Source organism: Peromyscus leucopus, chromosome 10, assembly GCF_004664715.2.
Source record: "Peromyscus leucopus breed LL Stock chromosome 10, UCI_PerLeu_2.1, whole genome shotgun sequence".
In the NCBI taxonomy this organism is placed as follows: Eukaryota; Metazoa; Chordata; class Mammalia; order Rodentia; family Cricetidae; genus Peromyscus; species Peromyscus leucopus.
In genome coordinates, this window is record NC_051071.1 from 59951452 (window position 1) to 59978299 (window position 26848).

Below are 26848 nucleotides of genomic sequence, written 5' to 3' on the forward strand. Positions count from 1 at the left end.
ATGGCCGAACACGAGTCTGTGTTCTAAACCTTAAAACTAAGATATCTGATCCGTCCCTTCAAATGCTCTGCGAGGATAAGAAGTCGGGGCTCATGTTCACGTGGCCATGCTATAATCACTCCTGCTGTGCGAGTCTAGAGTTTAAATTTCATGGGATTCTATTGATGTTTGTGCTCAAGTTCAGGACAGTGAGTCCTGGATTCAATTGACAGGCTGCTGTGTAGAAACAGAGAGGACTTGTGGAGGGGGCTACCCACCACCCCCACATTTCCCCAGAGTGCTCTTGAGAAAGAGCAGCAGGAAATATTAGATAGAAGGATTTAGAAAGGGGGAGAAACAAATAGAAAATACAGGGTAGTCATGAGAGGGCCTGGAACCTATTCCAACGGGCCCGAAGTGTCTGTGCCCTAGGGTAATTACAGAAATGCCAAGGGGTAGAGAAAAAGACCTCCCCCCAGCACAGCCAAGTGCAGACCATCTCAGACACCTGCACTCAGGCCCATAGTCCAATCATCCTCTCTATGCAGACCTGCTGGGTAAAGCCACTAGGAACCTGAAAATGGGCTCCCACAATGACATCAGAAATCCATTTCATACTTCATCAATCCTTAACACACTTTCCAGTGCTGTCCTATAATCAATAAAAATTGGTCCAACTGCATAGGATTTTAGCAACAACTTACACCTTTTCTGTCCTTTACTGTAACTAGAGAGGTCATGACTAATCTCAACCATCTCTTACAGGCTTTTAAGGTTGTGGATGCATATAAATAGCTCGTTACAAAGGTAATCATGCAGACAGAATCAACAGAAATCATTCCTGGGGGTGAGAATGGGATCAAATTTAGGAGTAATGTAAGAAAAGGTCTACACGTGGGAAATAAAATAATGGGTCAACAACCCATCAGGCCCGAAAGAACTCGGGGCTCAATAAATCAGAATGCATTAATTACATTTTAAAAAGTTAAATTACTTTTTAAAGACTTCAATACAACGATCATAGTTTTAGTTACAAGATTTTAAACAAAAAAGTACGAGAAAAGGATAGATAAAATTAAAAAGGGATGCAGTCCCGAAGCTGAAAAGCATGCCACCCCATGAATGCAAGCTCCTGATGCGGAGGTGAAGACTATTTCAGTGGCTGGCATTAACGTTAGAAATGACCCAAGGCAACAGGCAATTAAAAAGCACACTCTACATGTACGCATGGCAAGACAGAGTGCTCGAGAATGAGAGACGGGACGTCGTGTGCTTAAGAAGGGGGGCATCACAGTTGGCCGAGCTCAGATCTGGTCTCCGCTCAGCCAGCCTCCAACCGACAGAGCAGCTGACTAGACATCCACGGCAGCTGTGAGGGTGTTGGTGGCAAGCCGTGCAGCGGCTGTGGCCGCAGTTAGAGCGGACCGCAAGTCAACACGGTGGGACGACACCTCTCCAGCCCAGTGTGCCGTCTCTGGTGGTGGCATCGGGGGGGGGGGGGGGGGGGGGGGGGGGGGGGGGGGGGGGGGGCTACCGTGGGAAACACAGTGACAGCACCTTCCACGCTAGTTATTTCCACAGCCTTTAAAGCCAGGACTGTAAGTATCTCACCCCGGTCAGCATGACTCAGGATCTGTGCGCCTGAGTTAATGACTCCCTGAGTAAAGGAGATAACAATGGGACCTGGCTAATTACAGTCAGGGATTATTATTTCCCTGGAGACTTCAAAGAGGTCTATACATTTACAGCATGCCCCTTTTTGTTGTTGATCCTTTGCTGGCTTGCCTTATTTTTGAGTAAGGAAGAGCCAGACATCAGAAATCCAAACCAACATATTCTCGACTCTTCTGGCCATAGAGGTGAATTAATTAAACATGGCAACTACAGGAGAAGGATGTCAGGGGAGCCGCAATGACATTGCTGTTCACTGCTCAGAGGCTGGCTCTGTCCTTCGACAGGTGCAGCTTCATTCTGGGGAGATGAGAGGGCCGGGACAGGAGATTCATCTCGTGGTGGGATCACCTTCCACAAAGATGGAGGTCAGGTGAAGCTGAGGTGGGACCAGTGAGAACAGATCTGCCTATACCTGCCCTCTGCTCTCCCTAAGGAAGATCGGTGCAGTTACAAACACTTCAGGTTCCTAACGAGGACCCAGCTTCCTAATTCTGCTCTGTTTTTAGTTTATTTTGGAGACAGGGTCTTACTATGTAACTTGGTCTAGCCTCCAACTCTTAATTCTCCTGCCTCTGACTCTTCAGTGCTGGAGGTCGCGGCAACACACAGCACACAGCTCTGCAATGTCACTTATGGCAGAAATGAAGAGAGAAGGGCTGGGAGATCGATCAGAGGGGCAAGGAGTTTGCTGCACTTAGTCTGGGGACCTCAGTTCAATCCCTAGAGCCCACACGAAGGTCGAAGTCAAGGCCCAACTCCAATTACGAAGTTCTCTTCTGAACTCTACACTGCCATGGCATGGGCACCCTCATCATACACATATAATAATGATACACTTTAAAATTATAATTAAAAAAAATTGAGAGAGCAGAGCTGAGCCCATTGACATAAACATCCAATTGTAGGCACTCATGAGACTGAGGCAGGAAGGAGGATCCCCAAGTTCAGGCCTTCCTGGCACACAGACAGAGATCAAGGTCAACCTCAACAGCGTAGTGAGTAGAGACCCTGTTTCAAAATGAAGCATATAAATGCACGAATGTATGGCGTACATTAAACAAAAGGTTTTGGGACGCAGCTCAGCAGCTATGGAGTACTTGCCTAGCATGCGCAAGGCTTTAGGTTCAGCTCAGTGCCCCAGAGCAACAATGCCGAGGCCGAATCGGAAGAGAAAGAGGTGACAGAAAGTCGCGGTTGCAGACACGCCCCCCCCCCATCTCCTTACAGTCCTCACAGGAGACAAATACCACTCCATCCGTAGTCCCAACACTGGAGGGAGGTGCGAGCCCGCCTGTGAAATGCCAGGTGTCTCCACCCAGGGCTGAAACAGGTTGCTGTAGAAATCTAGTCACTATTTACACACTATGGTGAATGCCCAGCAACCGGTAAACAGTCTTCAACACAGCTGAGCATTCACGGGCGGTAGCAGTCACTGTGCTCGGTTTCCCGGGAGGGTGTGGCTAGCCAGCTGTGGTTCTGGGCTAACTCCAGGCAGATGCCCAGTCGTGGTCACGCCTGCAATATGGTCTGGGTGCTTCAGTGATGCCACAGTGAGAACGCAGGCATAAGACAGAGGTCCCCAACCTTCCCAGTGCTGTGACCCTTTAACACAGTTCCTCATGCCGTCCGTGGTGACCCCCGACCATAAACTTATTTTGGTTGCTACTTCATAACTGTCATTTTGCTACTGATATGAATCATAATGTAACTATCTATGTTTCCTGATGGTCATAGGCCATCCCTGTGAGAGGGTCAGTCAACCCTGATACAGGGGTTAAGACCCTCAGAGGTTGAGAACCACTGGACTATGGCATGATCCGCAAACTCTTGAGATATTTACTGTCTGGAGAAAGCCTGCTGACCCCGAACTGCACGATCGATCCCCAATGGCGTCCGCACAGCAGAGCCTTGCCGGGCTGCCATCTTGACTTAGACCTGGGCTAGGAAACATCATCTAAGTGTGCTTGCTGTGTTACTAATTCCCTTTAGAGAACCACATTGTGCCTAACAGAGCAAGAGAATACTTGAACTTAGGAGGCTCCCCTAGAGCAGAAAATATTAAGTGGGTTTTGGTCACCACCTCAGATACTGATGGAACGCCCACAGAAGTAAACATCAGGGAGGCCCGTATGTAAGGGATATTTGTCATATAAAATCAGTGAAATACTACCAGACAGGGGATTGGAAAATAGAGCTTAGAGGGAGATGGAAGAATGTCAGAAGTTAAAGATTTGGGTGGGGATAATAAACGATGAGAAGTAAGAGAGGAAATGGGAGGGCTCAGCATTGCGTCTGTGGCTGCCTCCGTGCACACACCAGGACGGGAATGTCGCTCACCTTGCTAACAGCTCAATGAGGTCGGTTCTGCTCATGCCATCGGGAATCAGCCTGGGGATGGCAGCAATGCATGTTCTAAACAAATCGATTTTGGGTTTTCTTTCCCCCCTGAAAAATGTATCGCAAACAAAACAAAACAGAGTAAGAAGCAGATCACAAGAGCTAGAAAAATCCACTTTGTGAAAATGTTTCAAAAGGTGAGACCCAAGGCTAATGGGTCCAGAAAGGGTGCACATGCGAATTCATACAGACCCAGCAGCTAGTTCCCATCAATATGTAAGTGAAGAATGGAGACTGTTCAGGGAAATGACAGCTCATCATTATCTTCATTGATTAGGAGACATTCATAGCAACTTCATAATTTCAAATACTTAAAATTTTATTCAGTTTGATAGTTAAGTTAGCTGTCTACAAACATAAATACTAGTTATGACTATAACTAGCTATGTGATGGTTAACATGGATTGTTAACTTCACAAGACCCATGGGAGAAAAGCTTCGGGCATGCCTTGAGGGATTGCCTACGCTGGGTCAATTGAGGTAGGAAGACGGCGGAGGCACTATTCCATGGCCTGGGGTCCTAGACTACAGAGGAAAGAGAAGCCAAGTTGAGCATAAACACTGCTCTCTGCTCCCGGATTGTGAACACAATGTGACGGCTGCCTCAAGCTCCCGCTGCCATGATGTCCCAACTACAATGGACCACACTCTAAAGCCGTGGTCTCAAAAAAACCATTCCTTCCTCCAGCTGTTCTGGTCAGGCATTTTGTCACAGTAACCAGACAAGTAACTGATGTAAGTTGTGTTGATATTATTAACTATCTAAAATCATTAGTTTTATAATCAGATGTTCTCATATGTTAGTACTCTTATCATTTCTCCTTGTCCTCTCGTGATACACACGCGCATGTATGTTTAGATTTTATGCAATTTAAATGCACTGATGTTTTAAAATCCTGGACCCTCCGGAACAGCAGATGTTTAATATAATTTAATTTTACTATTTATGTGTCTGTGGTGGGGAGGATGTTAAAGACCAAATCCACTGCCTTATTCATGCTAAGCAGGGGCTCTACCACTCAGTTACATCCTCACCTCCTCTGGCATAGTTTCTTAGAGTTATCCACTAATCTTACTTGAAATGTCTAACCACTACACACTGGCTTTCATCTTGACCTGTATTTGAAGGAAAGTCTTGCACTTTTACTTCATCCTCATTAGTTTCTAGCCTCTCAAATAATAATCCCCACGCAGAAAAGAATCAAGAAGTTCTCAGAGTTCGGGTTAGTCTCTGTTATAGATATTTACACAGTTGTCGCTTTGTGCGGCTTTAAAATACATGCATTAGAGTGAACACAAGTCAGATAAATAATGCAAGTCCCTTACATGTCGTTGAAGGTGTGGCCACTGTACATTAACAATAACGGTAGAAACGCTGCTGCCGTCTCTGGTCTGTAAGGCCCTGGACGAATAGCATTTGCGCACCCAAATGGGTGGCCAGGCCCACCAAGCCTTTCAAAACTCCTCAGTGTGCACCTGCTACTTAGCTCACACCCACGGCCGAGTATGGGACTGCTGTGAGGCCAGCTTGTCCCCAGTATGTGATGTTTACTAAAATGGACAATTAAGAGAGGCTGGGGCCTACACAGAAGAAAGTGCAGGAAAAACAAACAAACAAACAAACAAACAAACAAACAAAAACCCGTAGCAAACTCATGTTGTCCCAGAATCTTCTCTAAATATGAGGTTATATCTCAGAGTCCCCTGATGATGTCTGGTCACCACCAATTACCGGTGTGATTAATCCAGGTGTTACCACCGCCATGTGGGACCAGCCAGCCAAGATACAGCTTGACTTGGCCCTTTGCCCAAATGCAGCATCTAGACATTCCACAGTGACCTGGAACTTGTGAAAGCTTCTTCAAAACATGCCAGTTAAGGCTCCACATGGGAAGTTTGTTTAGGCAACCACAGACAGGAGCCCTGGGTCATTTCTAGGCACACACTCCCTGACCTCTGTGTGACCTCCAGGAATTCTGTGTGGTCTCTGAGACCTCTAAGTAAGAAATCATTTCCATCTTGTCTCTCTTTGTCATTGAAAGTCTATTGTTAGACTATAGTTAAAGATGATGGGCAATTCGTGTGGAAATGTGAAAGGAGCCACAGGAGAGCAAGCTGACCAGGAGACAGACATCGCAGTCACCTGAGACTCTCACAAGACCATGGAGGAAGTGGATGCAAACTTGTTGACGTTAATGCAAGAGCGATTGTGTGAAAAGGAGGAAGATGTCTCCGAGGAAGTCAAACACCTAAAACCTTACATTTGAAAGCTCTCAGGACACTACATCCCAGCAGTACATGACAGCCATGTGAGCCCAGAGAGCAGACTATCCAAGGGGATATTCCCAGACCTACAGTGCAGATATCTAAATCTAACTTCCGCCTTATGGATAATATTGACACTTGCCAGCGAACAATAGGCTATCACACAACATACCACCCCACGGAAAGGAAGTTTCTAACAGTCAAGAGAAAAAAGGATGAAGGAAAAATTACAAGCATGGGGCTGGGGTGTGAAATGGGGATGCCCACACATTACTCCCCCTGTACCCCCTGGTTCCTAGAACAGAGATACAAGAGCCCAGGCTTACCCGACTCCCGGCCCTTTCTTTTCTTTCTTTCTTTAAAGCAGGAATATGTACGTAGGACCATTTGTTAGATTTAAGCCAGTCGTACTATACATATCTGTGGGAAGTGGGGATTACTCATGTGATACGAAAGTAGGCTTCATTATTGGACTTTCATTATCTACACTAGTTTGGCATCACTTAAAACAAGAAAATGGAGCTTGTGGAAGGAATCTCTGTATTATAAACTATAGTAAATGGCCACATGTGAGAGGTCCAGGAGAAATGTACAGAAACAGGTAAGCAAGGACCAGCCACCTCTCTGGACTCCTCTGTGAAAACTGAAATCACCATAGAGTACACACATTTAGTACATACGTAATCATGTCTTCAGGCTCCTTGTTGGACATCTGCACGCTGGTCATACACATTGGTCTCCCAACCTCTTTGTCCAAATGTCGGAGAATGCTATCTAAAGCTTTTCTTACTTGAGGATAGTAAACCGACATTCCTAAGAGAGAAAGCACACACTCACAATAGTGCCAGGAACCGCACACAGGACCGCTTTGTGTAAGAACAACCTATCAGTCTCTCAGTGAAGAAAGCTTGCTGCTACCACATTACAAGACGTTCCAACTGTGACATGCGCTTTAGGATAACGCATACAAATTATGTGGAGAACTCAAACTCAGATCTGAAGGACAGAACATAGTCAACAGCACCCTGCTAGAAAACACATTTAACAAGAAGACCCTTGACAGGAATACTAACAACATTCTCAACACGTCATCACCAGATCACCGCTCTACTGGGGCATCCACACTTGGCAAGGGGTGCAACTTTAGACTACGGACTTGCACAAAACAGTATTACAAAAGCAATTCATTCATTCCGCTGAACGCCCACCTATGACTTTTGCCTCTTCATCTGTCAAGGTTTTATTGAGAAAAATCTTCTTCACGCGAAGGGTGTTTCCTGAGGGAAGAATGACGCCCGTGGTGGGCATGGGAGGGTCGCCATCTTTCTGCTGCAGGCTGTCCGCGATGACAAGGAAGACACGGAGGCCAATGTTCATCCTCTTCGGAGAAAACAGACCCAAGAGGAAGAAATCAGGGCCATGCACTTTATATGCCAAGGGGGCTGGGAGAGAGAAGGACAGAGGAATCTAGTCTTTCTGCCCGACACTGCGAACCAGCCCAGGCAGCAGAGTCTGCTGTGGTTTCTAATTCCCAGACAGGCCCCGGGCCCTTCTGGGGTCAGCTGGCTCTCCTTGTCTGCAAGGCTCATTCGAACCCTGTCTGCGCTTTCTCAACTTCCCTGACTCTTTCAGTCCCCCTCCCCTCGCTTAAGACCACATCAACCACCTCTTTCCACAAATCCCACCCATCTCCTAACAGACACACCCCCTTTGGTCTTCTCACAGTGCAGGGGGTGATAGCTTCCTGTACTTGGTGGAATTCCCATGAATGTGGAGGTCTGAATGAAAATGGCCCCCATGGACTTATATATATGAAGCCTAATCACCAGGGAGTGTGGCACTATTTGAAAGGATTAGAAGGATTAGGAGGTGAGGCCTTGTTGGAGGAGGTGTATCACTGGGGGTGGGCTTTGAGGTCTCAAAAGTCCATGCCTGGAGTCTTTCCCTCTGCCTCAGAATCAGGATGTACCGCTCAGCTACTGTTCCCTGCTCCCTGCCATGATGATAATGGATTAAATCTCTGAAATAGTAAGCAAGCCCCCAGTTAAATGTTTCTCTTATAATCGTTGCCTTGCTCATGGTGTCTCTTCACAGAAATAGAACGGTGACTAAGACATTGGGCTCTCCTACCCACCCCTTCTCTTTCTTTTATCCTCAATATTTCTCTTCCAATTGAAAATACATCCATGCCCCTTGACTCTGAAGCAGAGCATGTGTCTCAAGTCTCTTAATGGGATAAACATCCCTCACAACACTTCTCTGAAGCATCTCTCCCTCGACAGGGGCAATATGAATCTTCTTTCACTTTCCACAGCACAGGGCAGCATCAAGTACTCTTTCCCAAATTACTGCCTCTTCTTGCCACTTCTCTGTCCCCGCTGGCTGGGTCACCTCTCCTCACATTCTGGGCTCCTCCCGAGTCGCCCCCTGTCATCTGTAGTCTCTCCCACAGAAAGCACAGATTCATACAGCGTCGACGACTGCCCATTTCAGATGGCCAAAAACTTGCACCTAGCCACCCCCTCTGAACGCATTCCTTAAGATCTGCCTGACGTCTTAGATGTCCCAACAGGCCAAGTTAGACGCGCCTGATCGTTCTCCCGGACCTGACTGCTTCTCTACGTTTCTTCGTTCTTCCTCTCTCCATCTGCACCCTACTGTCTCGGTCCCCAAGTCACTCTCTGTGACCTGCACCAGGGATTGATAAGGCAGGGACAGGCATCCCAGCGCGCGGCCACGCAGCACGCCACAGCCGAGAACAAAGTACAGTGTTCACTCATGTTGACTGTGTAAATAAGATAGAACTTTTAAAGTGTCACTCGTTTTTTAGATATGACAAAGTACTGATGCATTCCATTACCTCACACATCAGAGGGTCAGAACCACAGTTATAGACTCACAGAAACCCCGAAGGAAGCAGAAAGTTCCATCATGCGGTGGAGTTACTCTGGGCATTTCCTCGGAGCATCGCTGACCACACGCATCTGAGCGAGTGGGTTAATGGATTCTTTTATCTAGTTTTCATTCAAGTGGTTTTCACAACTTGAAAAGATCCCATCGCTGCCCCGCAAAGCAGACTCCTGATCGTCACGGGCCACACAGAACCCCAGGAGGACTAACACTTCCGTTCCCGGTATGAGAACCCTCATTATTGCCACAAAGCAGTTCTTCTTTTTACCTCTGGATTAATGGTGAAAGTCTTGGTAGATTTTCCAACACTGAGAAGATCAAAGATTATTTCTTTCATTGCAAAATCCAAACGTTCCTAAGGAAAGAAATTAATAAATCATTGTACCTTGCTAGAATGTAACAGAAGTTATCTGAGATATATATATATATATATATGAAACAATATAGATTTTTGCCCTTAGAAAGTTTATAAACCCAAATGAACATAAGACACGTATATAGGAATTAATAAAAACAGAAGTGCCTAGAGAGCAGCGAGGACAGGAAGAACAGGACCCCAGCAAAGGATCTCAATGAAAGAAAAAAAAAATAGCAAAGATGCGTCAGCGCCTGAGGCACAGGGCTAGCCGACTACTGCAGGAAGGCCACTCCCCTGAGGTAGAGGTACAGTTCAGGAAATAAGAAAGGGTGACCTGTGCAATTTAACAGCACTGCTTTCTGAACACAGGACCAAAACTTGCTTTGTCAATCTTCTTCATTGTTATTCTCGGTAAATTATCGTTTCTTCTAGGCTCCGATCATAGAAGTGCCTTCCCTTTAATTAAATGTTCCTTTCCCTCCCGCCCCCACCATTGTAATAAAATAATTTGATGGGGCTGGAGAGATGGCTCAGTGGTTAAGAGCACGGGCTGCTCTTCCAGAGGTCCTGAGTTCAATTCCCAGCACCCACGTGGTAGCTCACAACCGTCTGTAATGGGATCCGATGCCCTCTTCTGTCATGCAGGCATATGTGCAAATAGAGCACATGTAGACATAAATAAATCAAGCTTTTAAAAAACTGATTATGGATCAACCAAACTGTCTGGCTTCATCACAAGAAATAAAAAGCACTTCCCTGAGTTGGGAGGGAACACGGACTTATCTCACAGGACTGATGCTCCAAAGGGAGACATGACTGAGACCCTGGCCTGGCTCACACAAAATCCATTTACTATCCCGCTAACAAACTTTCTGTTCTGCAGAGGCTGGGAAGCTGAAGTTCCGTTTCCCGGGAACTCTCCGAGGGACATAAGCCTTATGAAGCAGTAGACACAGGAGAAAGGGGGTGGAGAGGAGGAGGTTGCCACCTCTCTCACACGAGGGAGAAAGGCCTCCGCATTTGAGCTGCGGAGCCACAGCAGAAGCAGTATGGTCCCCACGCATCCTCAGAGAGGCGGGTTCCTATCTCCCAGCTCTTCAGTTCTGATGGAAGCGGCAGCTCCCTGGCAGCCTGATGCTCTCCCCTGCCCAGATGAGGATTGACTTGTTCCGTCCTGGAAGTGACTTGGTGAGCTCTCTCTGGTCTTTAAAAGATCCCTTTGATTTACCTATGGTAGTTTCTAGCTTATGTGCTTACGAATCTAGACTGTGAGCTCTGGGGACGGTTCGTGGGCTTACTGCACGAGGGTGAGGCCTTGAGCTCAGATCCTCAGCACCCACATAGAAAACTGCTATGCGGCCTGGAGAGATGGCTCAGAGGTTAAGATTACTGACTGCTCTTCCAGAGGTCCTGAGTTCAATTCCCAGCAACCACATGGTGGCTCACAACCATCTGTAATGAGATCTGGTGCCCTCTTCTGGCCTGCAGGCATATATGCTGTATACATAATAAATAAATAAATCTAAAAAAAAAAAAAGATGTTTATTAAACAAAACAAAACAAAACAAAAAACTACTATGCACTTTGCATGTTTCTATAATCCTAATGCTCTAGGGCAGACAGGAAGGCCCCATGGGCTCACTGGCCAACCAGCTTAGCCAATCAGGTGGTTTCAGGTTCAATGGAAACTCCGCCTCAAAAAAGTAAGTGGTGAAAGCCAGTGAGAAGGCTTACTAAGAGAACGCGCTGTAACGGTCAGTTTTATGCCAACTTGACATGAGCTAGAGTCATTCTAGAAGAGGCAACCTTTATTGAGAAAATGCCCCCATCAGGCTAGTCTGTGGGCAAGTCTGGGGTGCGTGTTCTTGACTGATGTGGGAGCACCCAACTCACTATGAGTGGTACCGCCTCTGGGCAGGGATCCCCGGGTGCTGTAAGAAAGCCGGCTGAACAAATCAGTAAGCTGTCTTCCTCTTCTCCATCAGTTCGTGCCTCCAGGTTGCTACCCTGAGGTCCTGCTCTGACTTCCATTGACAATGGACTAGGACCTGAGCTCAGATCCTCAGCACCCACATAAAAAACTGCTATGTAAAAACTGAGAATTGTAAGTTGAAAGAAACCCTTTCTTCTCCACGCTGATTTGGGTCAGTGGTGTTTTATCACAGCAATAGAAGCCCTAACTAAGACATGTGCTTGTTGCCATGACGTGTCATATTACACACACACACACACACAGGCACACACCCTAAAGTTGCAAAAACACAAGTGGAGAGCAATACAAGACACTCGGTGTCGATCTCTGGTTTTCATGCACACACGAGGGCACATGCATGTACACACAACACACAAACCAAGATTACTGGGGCACATTCATTAGAACTATCACATACTTTCTCAATCCTCCCTCAATTAAATGTGTGTCTACCTATGTGGTTCTTTCCATCCTCTGTCACACGCAGAATCATAATCAGCATCCTGTATTTTTTAAAAACTTTCTAAACATACTAACTTTTCACTCTTTGAACAGTATTAATATTTTTGAAAACATGCCTCAGAATGTTTTCATTTTGTTACAAAATGTTAAAGCTCCATTTATTAAAATAGTTGTCCTTGCCAGTCTGTCCAAAAGGGCCAATGAGGCAAAGCACCCACCTGAGCAATGAACTGGATGATCTTCACAAATATGTTGAGAGGGGTGTCACGGGGAACCACGCTGCGGGAGCCTTTTGGGAAAAGTGCGGACACTATGCTCATCAGGCGACTGTTGGCAGAAAAGACGACTTAATGACCAAGAGATCATAACAACACAGCCACACTAGTGAAGAATTCCTCCTGCTCCTTATGTCGAGGGAATTCAGATTCCTCTCCACAATGCTTTGGTAAAATTCCATTGGTATGAGGGTAACTTGTTTCTTTGAGAACTGAGGATAGAGCTTGGAGCCCCGCATACGCTAAGCCGGTGCTTGTCTCTTAGCCACACCCTACCTGCCAAGGCTTTATTTTAAATGCACTTTAAGACACAGCACTCACCTTTGAGTTACAGTATTGCTCTCACATTTTATTCTAATTACATAAACCCACAACAGTCTATACAAGGACTCCAGCGCGACTCGAGACATTTTAGGGTCTTTATTCTGTTTAAAAACAAAAGAAAACAAGAATAAACTTATTAAAAACATTGGCAAACATTTAGGATCACACACATTCTCTGACAGCGACTCAAAGCCCCCACCCTCCCTGCTCTGGCCAGCCTAAGAAGTTTAAATATGTCAATCTGTATTTAGTTGTGCTAAGTATAGACAGCTCAAAAGTGACCATCAATAAAGCACCCAAACCCTTCATTATGCCCTAAAATAAGATGAAATATTAGAATCCTATCAACATTTCTGAAAATTTCACAATGATAGACATATCATGGAACTACTTGATTAAATGGTTCATACCACAATACTGGCACAATCAAAGGACCGCTCATCTTTAATTCATTTGGACCCCATATGGGCAGATCAAGTTGGAAACACCAAATAGTATTAGTCAGTCGAATTTGTGAAATGATACTGAATATTAGTGAGCCCATTTTGGGGAGGGAAGTTAGACCAGAGACCCGGGAGCCTGACTCTGAACCCAAGCCCTGGATGATCTCTCGTCCTTCTTCTGTGCTGTGTGTGATGTCCTTCCATCTTTAACTGGAGGGAAGACAGGCTCTACCCCACAGGTCAAGAAGGTCGCAGCCCCCAGAGCGCTGGGAACAGTACCTGCCGCGCACCAAGTGTTCACGCGCCGTTAGGCGAACTAGTCCTAAATTTTATGTAGAATCAGACATTATTTAAATTACCTTCTGATTTACACTGAGAAATGAATTTTCTCTTCACTCTAGCTGTTGCAAATATAGCAGGAAACACTTTTATATATCTGTTGATTGACAACTAAAAAAAAAATCTGTATTTTTAAATATTTGTTCTAGAAGACTCCTATATTGTTAAGCAATTACATATGGCAACTAACAAAGAGACTCTTTAAGACAGAGTCTCACTACATAGCCCTGCCTGGCTGGCCTCAAACTAGTAATGTAGACCAGGCTGGCCTTAAACTCACAGAGATCTACTTGTCTCTGTCTCCCATGTACTAGGATTAAAGGTGTGTGATACCATGTCCAGCAAGAATTCTTAAAAATATTTCATTTACTTCAGCAGTTCTATTCTGTTTTAAGGTTTAGAATAAAAGACATCTAATACAAATAATTAAAAGCAATGCCAAAAATATAGAGGATGTTTTGTAATAGACTTATCCACTAGAGATCATAAGAGGTTTTGCATATATCTACATAAAAATCTGATAGACTCAAGACTGGAAAAATCCATATACTCTCAATACCAATCCCTTGTTCCATGGCAGGATCCATTGTAATCCAGAACTTCAAATACTCCCCCTGGGGTAGCTTTCTGTTTGCTACTAAAGTAACCAAAATTACAAGTAATTCATGAATACTACTAACCTAATAAACAAATTTTTGTAATAACATCTTCAATAAAACACAACTTTCCTTTCCACCCTTTAAATCTGATATATCAGATTTCACAATATGATGTCAGCAAGAAATTAAGATAGAGGAAGAGAGGCAGCAGAGAGGACAATTCAGTCCTGAAACCCCTCTGAAGGACTCCATGATGAGGCTATGTAAAAGCGTACATCTGTGGAATCCCACAGAATGTAGAGCACTATATTAAATCACAACAGCAAATCATGAGGCTGGGAGGAGAGGAGAGGAGAGAGGAGGGAGGAAGATAGAAAGGAATTAACTCATTAATTTTGCTGTATTATGCTGGAATATTAAAAATATCCTAAATTGATCTAGGCCTTAAACGAAGACGTATAATTCTCTAGGTAAAATTCTTACAAGTCAAATTATTCACACTGTTACATGAAAGTATCAGGACTTTAATATTCTACATAGTTTTGGCACATCAGTCAACCATGATCTCTACAGCAACCACTTTAACATGTGCATTCCTTTTCCTTCTAAGGTGAACTTAAAAAAAAAAACGCTTTGTTAAAAAACCTAAACCAAGAGGATAGCAGTTTATAGGCCCATCCACCAAAACCATATGGAAAACCCAAGCTATTATCTCCTTAATTTGGTTGGAATATGTTTTTTTTTTTTTTTTAACATCTTCACTTAGAACAGTTGGGTAAACTAAACTGTTTGTAAACAAAACACGGTCGTAAAACCTGTAAACTGAGTCAGGTCTCCACTGTCACCCCCATCTCTACATCTTCCTGGGGGCTGCAGTAACAGCCGATCTTCGGGAGGGGGCGCCCTCTGCGGGGCTGCTCTTCCGGGCACAGTCAAAGCAGGCTGGGGGTGCGCATACTGGAGACATGCAATGCAGCCAGGGGGCCGGGGGACAGAACAGACGCCACCGCCACGCCGTCCCGTAAAGGAAATCAAGCGATACTTTCCTTGGTGACGTCACCACCACTCACCTGAAGGGTTTCTATTTGTTTTCTGATACTGTTGTTAGATGGCATCTAAATAAAGCAACGTGGGACAGCAAACACAAACATGAGATGCCGCACATGCATGTTAGATGAACATAAGCACAAAACAACGACAGCTCCTCACCAAGGTCTCTATTTAGAAGAAATCTGACATTTTCAAGGCAGTGGCCAGAAATGCTAAGGAAAGGAAAACAAAACAAACAAAAAAAAACCCATCCCAAACTGTGGGTATCCTGGAGCATGCCTATGACACTCGAGCTGGGAGAAAACTAAAAACGTCTCATTACCTAATTTTTCTTTCTCCCAGTGGCCAACTGGTTAAGTTCAAATGAAAGAAACTACATACAGATTATTAGGGGCAGATTCCTGTGCTTGGTATTTCCCTTAGTCTCTAGGTAATTCTTCAGAAACTTTAAAATTGGTATTCATAAACCAACTGAACCTAAATTGATTAAAAACAAAGGAATGGAAATTTACTATGTTCTTGTTAAGAGACAAAGATTTTAATGTTAACTGTTCACTGGGAATGAGGTGCCACCTTTCACACATGATGAGCATATGGTGATGGAGCCCATTTATTGTGACCACCAAATTAAAAACTGGGCATGCTAACTTGAAAAAGGCTCTTTGCGTGTGTCTCTGTGCAGGAGACAACTGTTTGCCTGTTGGGGGTGCGTGTGTGTGTGTGAGCCTGAATGTGTGCACAGGCTTGCAGCTGACTTCTAGAGTCTTCCTCCATCCCTTTCCATATTATCCACCCGACAGGCAGGGTCTCTTGATGGACTGAAGCTGCTGTTTTGGTCTAGTCTAGGTGGCCAGTTTGTCCTGGTGATCAATCCTGTCTCTACCTCCCAAGTGTTGAATTAGATGGAAGCTGCAGTGCCCACTCGTTATCTCTATTTGTGCTGAGAATCCTAACTCGGGATTCTCATGCCCTAACACTTGGGCCTGAGCTGTCTCCTCAGCCTGGCACAGTCACTCCTTCTTTTTAAAGCTGTATAATGGCTCTAAGTGCCTGGAAAATTCACTATACTTATGACGCTGGAGCATAATGTCTCTTAATATCCCAGAACTACAGCCAAAATGCTTCCTTAAAACTCTTAGCATTCCTTTTAGCACATTTGAGGATGACATGGCAGACCCGAAGGAGCCAGCATTCTAAAGCTTTGCTGGGATGTAAACCATCTCTGTCAGGACTGGCTGCTTACGCACAGGCCACTTATCCTCTCTCTCTGCCTCAGCTACAGTGAAAACGACAAGATGCAATCCACCTAGCATCCAGGAAATATTAGAAAAATGAACCCTTAGGAGTGGAGGCAATCAGATGAAAAATTTTAGGTGGATTTTTTTTTTTAATCAAGAGATTACTTGAATCACATAATTGATCAGAAAAGGCCTTTGATTTAATTTTCCAGTAAAAATAGAAATAAAATATAACTTATTACGGCACATAACTAGCATGACATTTCTTAGAATGTTTAAAACTCCTCCCACAGCTAAGGATAGCAGCCACATTATCGGGAGCTTAACGAGCAGGGGCCAAGTCACACAATTTCTGCTGAATAGAGCCTTAATGTAAGTTAAGGGTTAATGGCCAAGCCAACTGTAATCCAAATATTCATGCTATGCTAAGTGGCTCTTATCGCCTTTAGTCCGGCAAATTGATGCAGCCATTCACGTAAATGGACAATATGCCAGAAATATTAAACAGGAGGTAAGGGTTCCAAGAAAACAGCATTTTAAATGAAAGCCTCAAGACAAAATAAGAAAATAATGGGGGGGGGGTGTTAAGATGCTGTGAAAGTATTGTAAGTATGTTAGGTGGAAACGAAGATACAGAGGAACTTCAACAAAGCAACAGAAAGGTATGAACTGTCATGGAACAGAGCACTCTCCCCGAAACATTAAATGCACATCTTAAAACCCTTTCGGAAGAAATAAAACCGAGTCAGAAAATGGCACATTCCCCGTTAGTGCCTACATCCGTGTGAATGATCAAAATAAGGACAGACCAATTACCATGTAAGTCACTGACACAGTGTTTCTTCCTGGTTGCGAGACATAAAGACTTTGATCAACTTGATCTAGTCTTGGAGAGTTTGGTAAACAAAGAGGGAGTCTCAATTCTTGTCTAAGAATATAAATGAATGTATGTGTAAGAGGAAAAGGAGTCATGAATTTTTTTTTGAAGACTTACATCTTTCATATACCCTACTATGAAGTCAAAACAGTTTTGAAGATAATATATAAAATCATGAAAAAGATACTAGAGATTTTCTCCAGTGGATCATTCTTGAAGGGTAGAGTCCAGTTGTTCACATGGCCCGAGACCTTCATTTAACCTATCGGGCTTGGTTTTACTATCGTCAAAACATTGGGTTTTCAGTATCCAGTGAAACTCAGACTAAGGACAGGAAGGGAACTATCATGTTGATTACACTTCTCTGACTTGTCAGCAAATGTTTGAAGAGACTCATCTAACTCTGTAGTCACATGACATGGAGATGAAGCAGTCGTTCCTCTACTGTCAGATACTAATTGTGTTCCTAGCCAAAGAGGAAATGAGGATCAGGCGAGCAGAGCATCCTGGGAAGAAGAGCTCTCTCTACGGACTCTCACAGCTGTGATGTCAACACGAAGAAAGAATACGTGTGGATATGCCAGACGGTGTTAGTAACAAGTACCCCTCCATTCAAGTCACAACCGTTTCAGGAGCTTACATGCTGGGGATCTGGTACCCCGTGTTCAGATCCGGCTGTGCACACTTACTGTCAAGTGGCTTTTAGTGATAGTTTACTATCAAAGTTTTTGCATGTTACTCAGGCTTGAGCCAACATTACTGAACTTAAAACAAAACAACGTAAGTATGTGGAGGGTTTTGTGAGATTAAATAATAGTTCATTCATAATTCTTGATAATTGTATCTGTAAGTAATTATCACTACATCTAAGATGATGTAATGATCCTTGAGAATACACAATTCTGCATTAATACAAATGAATCAAGCAAAGGATTTATTAATTTCTATACACGATTTCCCACAGCAGTACAGCCCACAAAAGACTTATCACAAATACATTATTCAAATGCACCAAGGGTAATGGAATTTACTGTTCAGAGGATACAGAGAGATGGACACAGCAGAGGCAGTGTCCACAGGGCAGGAGGTGTAACAGTATCTTACCTTTAAATGTGACAAACAGTTTTGTAGGAAAATATGCCAGTTATTTAAAAAAAACTGTTTCTGACTGACACACAGAAGACAGGTAATTAGTGGGTACAAAGCCTGTGAGAGATAGGGAAGAGAGAATTAACATCTTCACAGCAGGCTGTGGGACTCATGAATGACGGCTTCATTTATGCTCTTAAAGAAAAAATTAAAGACCTTCTGTCTATGCAGCTTCCCCGTTTTCAATACAAAACGTCATTTCATAGACAAGAAATGAGAAATGTCCCATTTCATGAAACCAAGTACTTAAAGCAACATCTCCCAAGTTAGGACAAATTCCTTCTTGTCCCTGGAGCATCCATCCCATCCCTTCCCCACTACTGTGCTCTGAAGAGACCAAGGGTCACACTGGCATTGGAGTTTCAGCTGACTCTGGCCGAGCCCATGACTACAGTGGCTTATTTTCCAAACATGGAAAGGGAGAGGCGATAATCACCAACATCCTCCTGAGACGTGAGGCTTAAAGAAAGCCAAAGAACGCAAAGCATTTGGGACAATGTCTGGCACAGGTAACAGTCGAGGTTATTTCATCTCTAAGGTAGACGGTCAATATTTGACCAATTCTCCACACTTTTCCCTGACCGCAGAAAGGTAACGTGAAGTGGCTGGGTTTACTGGGGGAAAAAATGCCATCAGCTTCTGAACGGAAGTGATGAAATTACATGGTGAATGGTTCTTAAAACACGATGCTTTCGAACACTGGTTTACGGTATAAAATAAAAGGATTTATGGTTTAATATAAAACTATAGTCAACATATGCCATAGTATAAAATTTAAAACACCTGGCAAGACAGGTAAACGCTGAGCAGGAAGTCTGAAGAACTCATTAAACACAGAGGCAGTAAAATAAGAAGAGTAGGCCATCTGGTAGGCAGTGCCCCAGGTACAGCTTGGCCTGCGGGAATCTTGTAGTGTTACTCAATAAACTCTCTTTCTCTCTCTTCCACACCCTCCCTCTCTTTCTCACAGGGTTTCTCTATTTCGCCCTGGCTATCCTGAAACTTACTATGTAGCCCAGGCTGGCCTCAAAGTCACAGAGACCCTCCTGCCTTGGCCTGGCAAGTGCTGGGATTAAAGGTGTGCACTGCTATCTGCCTCTCAACTTTTTTTCTCCTTTAATAATAAAAAGTAGAAAATCTAAAATGGAACAGGAGAAAATAAATGTGCAAAGTCTGCTCTGTCCTACGCTCTGGGTATGTTACAACTTCACATTTTACACTTCTCTTCGGTCTCTACAGGAATCATAAATCAATTACTACAAAGCACACGAAAGTTTGAAACACTTCTGGGTACCAGTGAATGCTTCTTCCTGGAGCTCAGTTCGAACGTAGTCTGATAGAGCATCTCCACAAAGTTTTTCAAACAGGGGACATTGACTTCATTTTTAACAGCCTAGGGAAAGAGTTAAGAAAAATAAGAGAGAAGCAGTTACTACCTGTAAACTGTACAGCATTATGAGAACTTTCTGCATCAACTGAAGAGAGTTAATGATTCACCGAGATTTACACAGACGTCTTATGTACCAAATGTTACGTTAATAAAGGAAACCTGGTTACCAGCCTGCAGGAACAAGATGAGGAGGAAAATGAGCAGACCGGAGGTGAGAACAGAGCAGGTGCTCGGACGACAAGCCATCTGTGCTCCCGGGAGGACCCAGAGGGGCCCTTTTGGGTGAACTCTACCAGGAAGCGAGCTCCAAGCTAAACCCAGCTCATTCACTGAACAAACCTCCTACTTAACCATCGCAGCCTTGGCTCCTACAGCTTTGCCCCTGGGTGACGGGGCAAGCCACAGCATCTTCCCGGCTGTCCCTAAACAGTCTCGGGACACCCATAAGGAATGTCTGAGATGCTCCTTCCCCAGACAGAGCACGTCTTTCTTCCTTACGCCCTTAGCGTGTGCTCAGTTGTCCCCAACACACTCAAGATGGTACTTACGTAATCATACTCTATTTAAGAGTTCAACTCTCCTACCCTTAGCCGCTCTTCCCTCCTGGGCACCCACGCAAGTGCTTCACAGTGCCTGCCATAACATGACATCCTACATATGCTACAACCAGAAATAAGCTGGAGAATCATACGGAACCTTTCCTCGCTTGCCGGTGTCTCTATTTTCTACGCACAACAGAGCCCCTGATACATAGGAAACGGAATATAATGAAGGAATAAAGACAGGCAAAGAGGGGAGGAAGGTCTTTAGAGAGATAAGATGTCCCAGGAATAGGCACCGCTTTTACATAGGACTGGCAGGGTTATGGCTTGAGGTATGTCCCTACAAAATCCTTATGTAGAGGCTCTACCCCACATACTTAAGACAGTGAATGGATTTGGGGGCAAGTCATTGTAGATAACAGCTGACAACTGACTTGGTTTTTCTAAAGACAGACCTGTCTGTCAACAAAGTAAATCAAGTATTTGGGACTAAGCACCAGTATGAAAGATGATCAGGTTGACTGGGATCATCTGCAAACCTTCAATTCATGGCTTTTATTTGTCCCCATTAACAACAAACAAACAAACAAAAAACAACAACAACAAAAACCCTTCCTGACTTAGCAGTAAGCTAAGAGAAAAGGCAGTTTTGAAAGCTGTGCCAAGCGCAGTCATTAACATTCCAATTTCTTAGCTTCCTTCTCAATGACAACAATCTTCTGGCCATCTTTCCCAAGCACGCTTCAGCAGCAGCGCATGAGCATGTCAGGCAATTCAGGAGAACACACCGGCCACCAGACAATGCATAAAAGTGAAAGCCAAGGCAGTTTAATGTCAACATGAAAATAAATGCCCTTCCGAAAGTTCTAAGTACAGTGAAATCTGAATAAAATGCCATTTACTTCCACATCCAGCCAAGACAAAAGAGACTAGATTTGCTTGATCGGCTACAATAAATGGACAATAATCAAAACCCATGAAATGACGTGTGAAACAATCTACGCTGGTCACCATAACACATTGACCTCCAGGGAGCAGGGAGCCCAGGGGGCGAGTGAGGCTCCCACGGGCTCACGGCCTTGCAAGAGTTTTTGGGGAAGAAAGGGAAGTATGGGTTTTATATGGCGTATGGTATGAAGACGTGCATATGTATATACTTACAGCAGCTACAGGGATAAGAATCTCCACAAATAAGCCAGCGAGCGCATGTTTTATATCCTTATCTTTTACTTCTAAGAAATACTGAGCGCATTCCTTGAAGGGAAAAAAGGGATGTTTAGATGGACAAGAGGTTGAAGAATCCGTAATATCACATTTTCATGAACACTTGTTTCTTTTATCACAAAGCTGAGCCCAAAGTGAAAACAGAGACACTCCACGCCAAGGATAGTTATCTCACGTGGAATGGCATTAAAAAGAACAGCCAGTGTTGGGCTAACTGTGGCTACCAGCCCCGAGGATGAGCGTCACCTGCATGAACTGAAACGATGCTTCAAAATCTTCCACAGGATACATCTTCACTCGGAAAAACTTCATCCCCATTATCAAGCTGATGACACTCTGAACCACGTGCGGGCTCTGCTCCTTTTGCCGTAGCTCTTTTAGCTCGGTCACGAACTTCTTCCTTACAGCCTGAAACCTGTAACACACGTGGAGACATCGCGGGGCTAGAATCCGGAAACACTAACTTCCTGTATGGTCTGTGAGGTGAAATCAAAGGATCTATATCCCGAATGACACCTTTCTCTGCCTTGATCAAAAAGACCAGAAAAGCACACAGTTGCAGGGTATTGATTATACCTGAAAATCGGTGTCTCGTGTGCAGAGACACGGAAGAAAAGGCGCTCATCTCCCTAGGTGAAGGCCTGAGAAATGTGAGCACAGCCCTGAATTCAAATCAACAATCGTTGTGATTAGCATTTCTTCGCTAGAAGAGATCTAAAGCCAAGCACTCTGGTACGTGGAGGGAATCAGAGGCTGGGACGGGAGGGCCTCTGAGAGTCTGAGGCCATTCTGGGCTGCACAGCAAGTTCTAGGTCAACCTAGCTTGCAGCCGTGAGACCTGTCTCAAAACAAACGAAAAAAACAAACAAACTCCCCAAATCCATAGGAACAACCAACCAAAGACTGAATTGAAATCACTACGATCAAAGACAGGTTCTAGACAAGATCCAAACACATCACCTTTGTCAACCTCTTGTCCCCCTCCTCAGTGGAAATGCAGCCCCTGCCACACACACCCACACCGGATGCTTGGAGTCTCTTGTGTTATGACTCCCTTCACATTTCTCCATGCTCCCCCACAGGCATGAGTGGGAAGGCTGCAGTAATGCTCTACAGTGGTGTGTTTCTTTCTCTCACAACTAAATGAGCGAGGTGAGCACCACAGATTTCCTAGCCATTTAGACTCCCTGTCCCTACCACAGAGAGTTAACTTGGCCACATAACTTAGCACTCTTCCGCATCTAGCTTGCTATTGTATTACTTAGAATTTCTGATTGATGTTTCAAAGACTCAGACACATTTTATCTTTAAAAACTCCATGAATTATGAAGTAAAGAAAAATCTATCACTGCTTATACCTATGATTTTTGTGTCCATTCACCTGAGTTAAGGAACTGAGGTTGGCTAAGTGGAAATGAGACATTAAGGTACTCTTTTGGGAGGCTTGATCAATTAAAATACTCGAACTATGCTCTAAGTCTTATGCCATGAACTATCCGAAGGATCTCCGGTATAAAGAAAGATTAAAATGTACTAAAGAATATATAGTACTGAATGTTAAAATGCAAATTGGGGGACATTGATGACTAGTAAGCTTGCCTTCTTAAGAGTTTACAATGGTTGCTATGTGGTGGTTTCGGGTCCAAAGACTTCCAAATCCATCCAGGTAAAGGCAAACTGACACTAGTCTCCTAACCAAGTGTGTTTCCCGGTAGCAACAAAAGCAAACCCAAATGCTTCCAGGTTTTGGAGCAACCCCAGACCCTACAGACACGTTACAGTCCACTGGAGCCATCTCAGGAAAGCCCTGTGAGGACTCCTAAGCACTGGAGGCCCTGTGAGGACTCCTAAGCACTGGAGGCCCTGTGAGGACTCCTAAGCACTGGAGAAAGCCGGCGTCTTTTCTCTTTCCTTACTTGGTATCTTTCCTAGCTACTGAAAACTATTTCATATTAAAACAAGATGAAGGAACTCCCTTCTGTGCAGGCAAAGGAATAAAAGCACTCACCTGGAAGCAATAAAATTAATTAGCTCTGCCCACATCTCTAAATGAACAGTTTTTAAAAACATTTCCCACAGAATTTTTAAAAACTGGGGTTGAAGCAATGTCCTGACTCTTTTTGGACAACTTCTGATTTGATTCAGATGAACACGAAAAACAGAGCTAAATGAACGCAAGCTGCGTAGTTGAGGAGAGGTGTGGCTCAAGGGTCTCGACAGAGTTGAGGAACGAGTGTGGCTCAGGGGGTCTCTACGTAGTTGAGGAATGGCATTGTTCAGGGGTCTCTACGTAGCTGAGAAATAGGCATTGCTCAGGGGTCTGTACATAGGTCAGAAATGGGCATTAATCAGGGGTCTCTATGGAGCTCAGGAATGGGTGTTGCTGGCAGTCTCTATGGAGCTCAGGAATAGGCATTGCTCAGGGGTCTCTATGGAGCACAGTAAGCAAAGTTGGAACAAATCACTCTAGAAAGCACAGCATGGACAATGGTTTCTGAAGCTTACTTTGACTGGGCAAGAACGCCAATCACCTCTGCGTACAAATCCGCAATGACATGAACATTCCCAGTGTTGGTTCCTGAGTATCTAAAACGACAACAGAACAGTGTTTTATTAAATGTTTTCTCTCGATACACTTGAAATTCCATATCAGCGAGTCAGCTGTGGTGGCTTACTCTAAGATTCCCAGGACCCGGGAAGCAGAGGCAGGAGCATAATCAAGCTAACATGAACAACATAATGAGTTCCAGGCCAGCCTGGGCTACAGAGTGAAAACCTGTCACCAAAGCAAAGTTTAAAAAAAAAGGAAGAAAAATAAAACAATAATAAAATTACTTATCGAGTTTTGTAATATCTTCACTGAACACATGCTTATAGAATAAAAAACACATGAACTTTCTTCTTCTGTATAAATTTTAATTTGCCATGAAATTTAGCCTTCTGATTCTTACAAATCCAATCCACAGGGCTATGAACTATTTTTACAAACTTTTTGCTATAGTCGGGAAAGACTAAAATAATTAGGAGATAACTGCTTTGAACCCATTATAGGAGTCAAACTTGAGATCCAGGCATGGTAATGCATGCTTGCCAATCCAGCATCGGGAAGGCCAAGCCAAAAGGATCAAGAGTTCAAGGCCAGTCTAGTCTTACACAGTCATCTTAAGACAGCCAAAACTAGGAGTGACGAGGAGAGATTTCAAACCCGACTTAAACAGCCTGAATCCGGACTGTGGAAAAAAGCAACTCCCTGAAGTTAGTTAATCCTTACCCTTCCTTGTGCTTAAAGTGCTTAAAGGCTAGGTTCAGAACCTCGTGAACCAAGGGGTCGGGCACAGGGTGAACGGGAATCTGGAATTGAAAGAAAAACACTGTGTCAGGAAGATGTAAGTAATACAGTAGACTTGTATGAATAGTCTCACCGTTTCAATACCATCAATAATCTGTTCCTTAGGCGATACACATTCTTTGAGTAATGAAGAAGGAAAACGCACAAGCTACTGTGATTTTACACTGGCGGGAAAACATTAAGTCTGAGAATAGCAAGTTGGAAAGACAATGTAAGTAAGCGAGGCTTCCTGTACCCTGGTGGGGTGCATGGCCCTTCCCACCCAGCGCGTCACCAAGTGAAGGGCTCACTGCATGTCACCCACAAGTGGCACTGTGAGGTGCAGGTGACAGACGACAGATGTAAAGCTCTCTCTTCCATGCTGTCCACGGGCAGGTGTGAGTTTCGCTTTCTGGAGGATTTCACCCTGACCGAGGTGTGAACGCCTTCTAAACCAGGGGGAAGACACCAGTCGTTATTACCGGAGACGGGACGTCAGTACAGAGATGGGGCAGCATAAAGAGGTCTGACTAAGCCGCCGTCAGCTGACAGGCCCTTCTCCCATGTGGTCACCTTCCCATAATGCACTGCCTCTACAAGTCCAAAATCCTTTTCTTTTAAGCTACAAGTTAATACACTCCGTCAAAATGGTACACAAACTTTTGGGTCTAACCCTTCTTTCCACATTCCTTTCTTTCTTATAAAGGCCTCCTTTTGCAGATATAGTAAGTCCTTTGACCTGTCAATCAGTTTTGTCAATTGACTTTGTAAGTCTCTAGTTATTAAGACTACAACAGAACAAGACACTGGCTATGTTTTGGAGAAAGATTTATTTATATTCTTTTTAGTTATGTGTATGTGGTGGTGGTGGTGGGGGGGACGGATGTGCCTGTGAGTGTAGATGCCATGGAAGTCAGCAGTGGTGGGTCCCCGGAAGCTGGAGCCACGGGCAATTGTCAGCTGCCCAATATGAGTGCAGGGGATCAAACTTGGGTCCTCTCCAAGAGCAGTAAGAGCTCTGACCACTGAGACATCTCTTCAGCCCACTTTCCCATTTTTCCATAGTAACAATTACATGCCTAAGAAAATAGTAATAGTTACATTTCACTGGCTGACCTTAGTAACTAATTATGAGTGAAGAAGTACGTACTAGATGATAATAAACAGTATTATTATTTTAAAGCAAAGTTCAAAATAAAAAACACTATTACTGAAACTCATATAAAACATTCTTAAAATTAAGAAACTATTATAAAAACTAGCAGGATAGTAAGGAAGGAAGCCAGTAAAGGAATGAACTTGAAATCCATGTAATTAGGTTTAAATTATAGCTGGCAAACTCCGCAGGAGGCTCACATGTAAACAAACATTTAAAACCAACCAACACAGCCAGCTACAAAGACATCAATGCTAACTGTACATCCAGCAGACTCATGACTTCTCCAATTCCAGAGACCCGAGGTCCACAGTGAAGAGCAACCACACCACAGAAGCTTCAGATTTCTGTAAAACCTTTGACAATACCTCTATACCAGAATTCTATTACTACGGTGAACTTGGAGGATGACGTCCACATAACTGCATAGACGGCCCCCTTTCCGTTTTCTGTATTTTCCAGGACTTCTCTGAAATACAAGGCAATGGGCAGCTGTGGGCAGAACTGCACAGAGGTGCCAGGGGGAGTGTGGCCAGAATCACAGGTGAGGGTCCACTGACACTCCCCATTGCCCCCTTCTGTGAGGGAGTGCCAGCAGTCTACTGATCCAATGCTAGTCTCTCTTGCAATCTCTGCTGCTCCGATGCTCACAGGCTATGCTAAGTGACACTATGCAAAGCTTCTCTTTTGACTTGCGAGGTAAACTTGAGTTTCCGCTTCTTCTACAGTGGACATGCAGTTTACAAACCATACTCTCCAGCCCCGAGAGAATGCGCTTTGGGGCATTACGAAGGGAGAGTCACCCTGTCCACTCACCCTTTCCACCTTTCTCGAAGGTTACCATCTGGAAATGCAGGGCAGATGAAGGGTGGAGTATAGGCTGGAGACACTGGAAGC

The 26848-nt window shown here is 44.3% G+C and overlaps 1 protein-coding gene across 9 annotated transcripts in view; it reads right to left on the bottom strand.

The window, feature by feature from the left end:
• Window positions 1-26848, bottom strand: part of Fryl (FRY like transcription coactivator) — a 242412-nt gene that overhangs the window by 77501 nt on the left and 138063 nt on the right. For 5 of the 9 annotated variants that reach the window (XM_037209095.1, XM_037209089.1, XM_037209096.1 and 2 more), the window contains 12 exons: window positions 24739-24818; window positions 23973-24053; window positions 21714-21882; window positions 21405-21497; window positions 19606-19704; window positions 18267-18368; window positions 12614-12717; window positions 12236-12344; window positions 9494-9580; window positions 7524-7695; window positions 6996-7128; window positions 3991-4098 (listed from right to left, as the gene is read on the bottom strand). In XM_037209095.1, coding sequence (XP_037064990.1) covers window positions 3991-4098; window positions 6996-7128; window positions 7524-7695; window positions 9494-9580; window positions 12236-12344; window positions 12614-12717; window positions 18267-18368; window positions 19606-19704; window positions 21405-21497; window positions 21714-21882; window positions 23973-24053; window positions 24739-24818 — 1337 coding nt within the window. Of the gene's footprint in view, window positions 1-3990; window positions 4099-6995; window positions 7129-7523; window positions 7696-9493; window positions 9581-12235; window positions 12345-12613; window positions 12718-15067; window positions 15113-18266; window positions 18369-19605; window positions 19705-21404; window positions 21498-21713; window positions 21883-23972; window positions 24054-24738; window positions 24819-26848 lie in introns of all 9 variants that reach the window. The other 4 variants (XM_037209091.1, XM_037209094.1, XM_037209087.1 and 1 more) reach the window with 1 other exon arrangement.